The 3843-nt window shown below is 43.6% G+C and overlaps 1 protein-coding gene across 2 annotated transcripts in view; it reads left to right on the forward strand.

The window, feature by feature from the left end:
• The window catches only part of SALL1 (spalt-like transcription factor 1), a 14978-nt gene that overhangs the window by 9399 nt on the left and 1736 nt on the right, over positions 1-3843 (forward strand). For both annotated transcript variants that reach the window (XM_009997443.1, XM_009997444.1), the window contains one exon: positions 1-3020. This exon is cut by the window's left edge and continues 387 nt beyond it. In XM_009997443.1, the coding sequence (XP_009995745.1) occupies positions 1-3020 (3020 nt within the window). The remainder of the gene's footprint in view (positions 3021-3843) is intronic.

Raw genomic sequence — 3843 nt, forward strand, 5'->3', positions numbered from 1 at the left:
CAGCTGTAACAACCTCTCTACCTCACATAGGGGATCTGACAACATTAGGCAACTTTTCAGTGATAAATAGTAATGTAATCATCGAAAACCTTCAGAGTACTAAAGTGGCAGTAGCACAGTTCTCCCAGGAAGCGAGATGTAACGGTGCATCGAACAGCAAGCTTGCTGTCCCTGCCCTGATGGAGCAACTGTTGGCGTTACAGCAGCAGCAGATCCATCAGTTGCAACTGATTGAACAAATTCGTCACCAAATATTATTGTTGGCTTCCCAAAATACAGACATGCCAACATCTTCTAGCCCTTCTCAAGGTACCTTACGAACATCTGCCAACCCCTTGTCCACACTAAGTTCCCATTTATCCCAGCAGCTGGCTGCAGCAGCTGGATTAGCACAAAGCCTTGCTAGTCAATCTGCCAGCATCAGTGGTGTGAAACAGCTACCCCCTATACAGCTACCTCAGAGCAACCCTGGCAACACTCTAATTCCATCCAGTAGTGGCTCTTCTCCAAATATTAACATACTGGCAGCAGCAGTTACAACACCGTCCTCAGAAAAAGTGGCTTCAGGTATTGGTGGCTCACAGCTCAGCAACCCACCAGTATCAGCATCATCTTCACCAGCTTTTGCAATAAGCAGTTTATTAAGTCCTGCATCTAATCCACTTCTACCTCAGCCCACCCCTAGTAACTCTGTTTTCTCCAGTCCCTTGTCCAATATTGGAACACCTGCAGAGGATTTAAACTCCCTGACTGCCTTGGCACAGCAAAGAAAAAGCAAGCCACCAAATGTAACAACTTTTGAAGCAAAAAGTAATTCAGATGAGGCATTCTTTAAGCATAAATGCAGGTTCTGTGCTAAAGTGTTTGGGAGTGACAGTGCCTTGCAGATTCATTTACGTTCTCACACTGGCGAGAGGCCATTTAAATGCAACATATGTGGAAACAGGTTCTCTACGAAGGGAAACTTAAAAGTCCACTTTCAGCGTCATAAAGAAAAATACCCTCATATTCAAATGAATCCATACCCGGTGCCAGAGCATTTGGACAACATTCCTACAAGCACAGGTATTCCTTATGGGATGTCTATACCGCCAGAGAAACCTGTCACAAGCTGGCTGGACAGCAAGCCAGTCCTCTCCACTCTGACGACTTCTGTTGGCCTGCCACTGCCACCGACGATTCCAAACTTGACTCCATTCATCAAAACTGAGGAGCCTCAGCCGATTCCCATTAGCCATTCTTCCACTAGCCCTCCCTGCTCTGTCAAGAGTGACTCGGGAACAGCAGATCCAACATCAAAAATTTCCAATGGACTTTCTGATGAGGTAGAGGTTGGTGCTTTACCTACCTCAAATTGCAAAATGGAAGAAAATCCTCAAAACACAAATGCTGTCACTAACATGAGCAGCACCGTGGGCTCTCCGGTGGCTGACTCGGGCTCCAGCACTGTCACCACTTTTACAAACCCACTGATGCCTCTAATGTCAGAGCAATTTAAGGCAAAGTTTCCATTTGGAGGACTATTGGATTCAACGCCAGCATCTGAAACATCAAAATTGCAGCAACTGGTAGAAAACATAGACAAAAAGGCAACCGATCCTAATGAGTGTATCATTTGCCACCGAGTTCTCAGTTGCCAGAGCGCACTGAAAATGCATTATCGCACACATACCGGTGAGAGGCCATTTAAATGTAAAATCTGTGGTCGCGCCTTCACTACTAAAGGCAACTTAAAGACTCATTACAGTGTCCACCGTGCCATGCCCCCGCTGAGAGTACAACATTCATGCCCGATCTGCCAGAAGAAATTCACCAATGCTGTTGTGCTACAGCAGCATATCCGAATGCACATGGGAGGACAGATCCCCAACACCCCAGTGACAGAAAACTATCCTGAATCAATGGAATCAGATACGGGATCTTTTGATGATAAGAATTTTGATGATATAGACAACTTCTCAGATGAGAACATGGAAGACTGTCCTGACAGCAGTGTGCCAGATACACCTAAATCTGCAGATGCATCACAAGACAGCTTGTCTTCTTCCCCTCTGCCCCTGGAAATGTCAAGTATTGCTGCTTTGGAAAATCAGATGAAGATGATTAATGCAGGACTTGCTGAACAACTTCAGGCAAGCTTAAAGTCTGTTGAAAATGGGTCTGTGGAAGGGGATGTTTTGACTAACGATTCATCATCTGTTGGTGGTGACATGGAAAGCCAAAGTGCTGGAAGCCCTGCTGTCTCAGAGTCTACCTCTTCCATGCAGGCCTTGTCCCCATCCAACAGCACTAATGATTACCACAAGTCACCAAGTATCGAAGAGAAGCCAGTAAGAGCTTTACCAAGTGAGTTTGCCAACGGTTTGTCTCCAACCCCTGCTAACAGTGGTGCTTTGGACTTGACGTCTAGTAACACTGATAAAATTATTAAAGAAGAGTCTCTGAGTATGCTCTTTCCTTTCAGAGATAGAGGTAAATTTAAAAACACCGCATGTGACATTTGTGGCAAAACATTTGCTTGTCAGAGTGCCTTGGACATTCATTACAGAAGTCATACCAAAGAGAGACCATTTATTTGCACAGTTTGCAATCGTGGCTTTTCCACAAAGGGTAATTTGAAGCAGCATATGTTGACACATCAAATGCGAGATCTGCCATCACAACTTTTTGAGCCCAATTCCAGTATCGGCCCTAATCAGAACTCTTCTGTTATGCCTGTTAATTCACTGTCATCGCTCATAAAGACTGAGGTTAATGGCTTTGTGCATAGCTCTCCTCAGGACAGCAAAGAAGCACCCTCTGCTCTTGTTGCTTCGGGGCCGCTCTCCTCCTCTGCCACATCCCCAGTCTTGCTCCCCACTCTCCCCAGAAGGACCCCCAAACAGCACTACTGCAACACGTGTGGGAAAACATTTTCTTCCTCCAGTGCTCTGCAGATCCATGAAAGGACACACACTGGTGAGAAGCCTTTTGCCTGCACTATATGTGGAAGAGCATTCACAACAAAAGGCAATCTGAAGGTACTTTATTCCTCTTGCTGTTTTTAGGTTTCATTTTTTCCTTGCTGGGTTTAATTTTTTAAGTATATTGATGTTGCAAGCAGTAATACCTTGGGTATCTCCTGTGTGACAAACAGTGTGTTTAGTCAGCTCTGGTAGACCTAGGTGGCCTCTTGTTGAGTGCTCGTGTTGGCAGACGGTCCGAAGCATGAGCTGTTTTTGATGTGTAATTAAAATTCATCTGCCAGCAAAGACTGTATTTGTAGAGTGTGAAGCAGAACAGCCAACTTATGGCAAGGAGTATTAATTAACAGGGTAATGTGTTTTGTAGCTCACACACCTCTTTAAGAAGTGAAAGGCTCTTGAATGTGTGTTTTTTCAAAACTATTGTGAAAGATGACGAGTGTTTAAAAAAACTATTAACATAATTCTGGAACTAATGGGCATTACTATAATTGATTATATAACTAACATTTTCTACTGATATGTGTTTGAAAAAGCAAATATACTCACGTTTTAGAACACCAGTTGAGCGCTTTACTGTGTACATTTTTCTGTTGACAGAGTATTTCTCTAGAGGTTGCTGCCAGTAATGTGAGATGAATAATTACTTTCAGGCTATTCTGTCTATACACGAGGCTCTCCGATGAGCAATCAGTAAAGGATACTTTCTGCCTGTCTGAAAAGGACGTTTATAGGGTAAAGGGTGTCAAATACAATACTTACTATTGCAATGAAAGTGGACATAGCAATTCTAGCCCTGAAAGCAGCTATCTGCAATTGATGGAATAACGTGAAGTCATTATAAACTAAATACATGCAATAAAAAAAAATAACAAGCAGT

This window comes from Chaetura pelagica, unplaced genomic scaffold, assembly GCF_000747805.2.
Source record: "Chaetura pelagica isolate M959 unplaced genomic scaffold, ChaPel_1.0 scaffold425, whole genome shotgun sequence".
NCBI lineage: Eukaryota > Metazoa > Chordata > Aves > Apodiformes > Apodidae > Chaetura > Chaetura pelagica.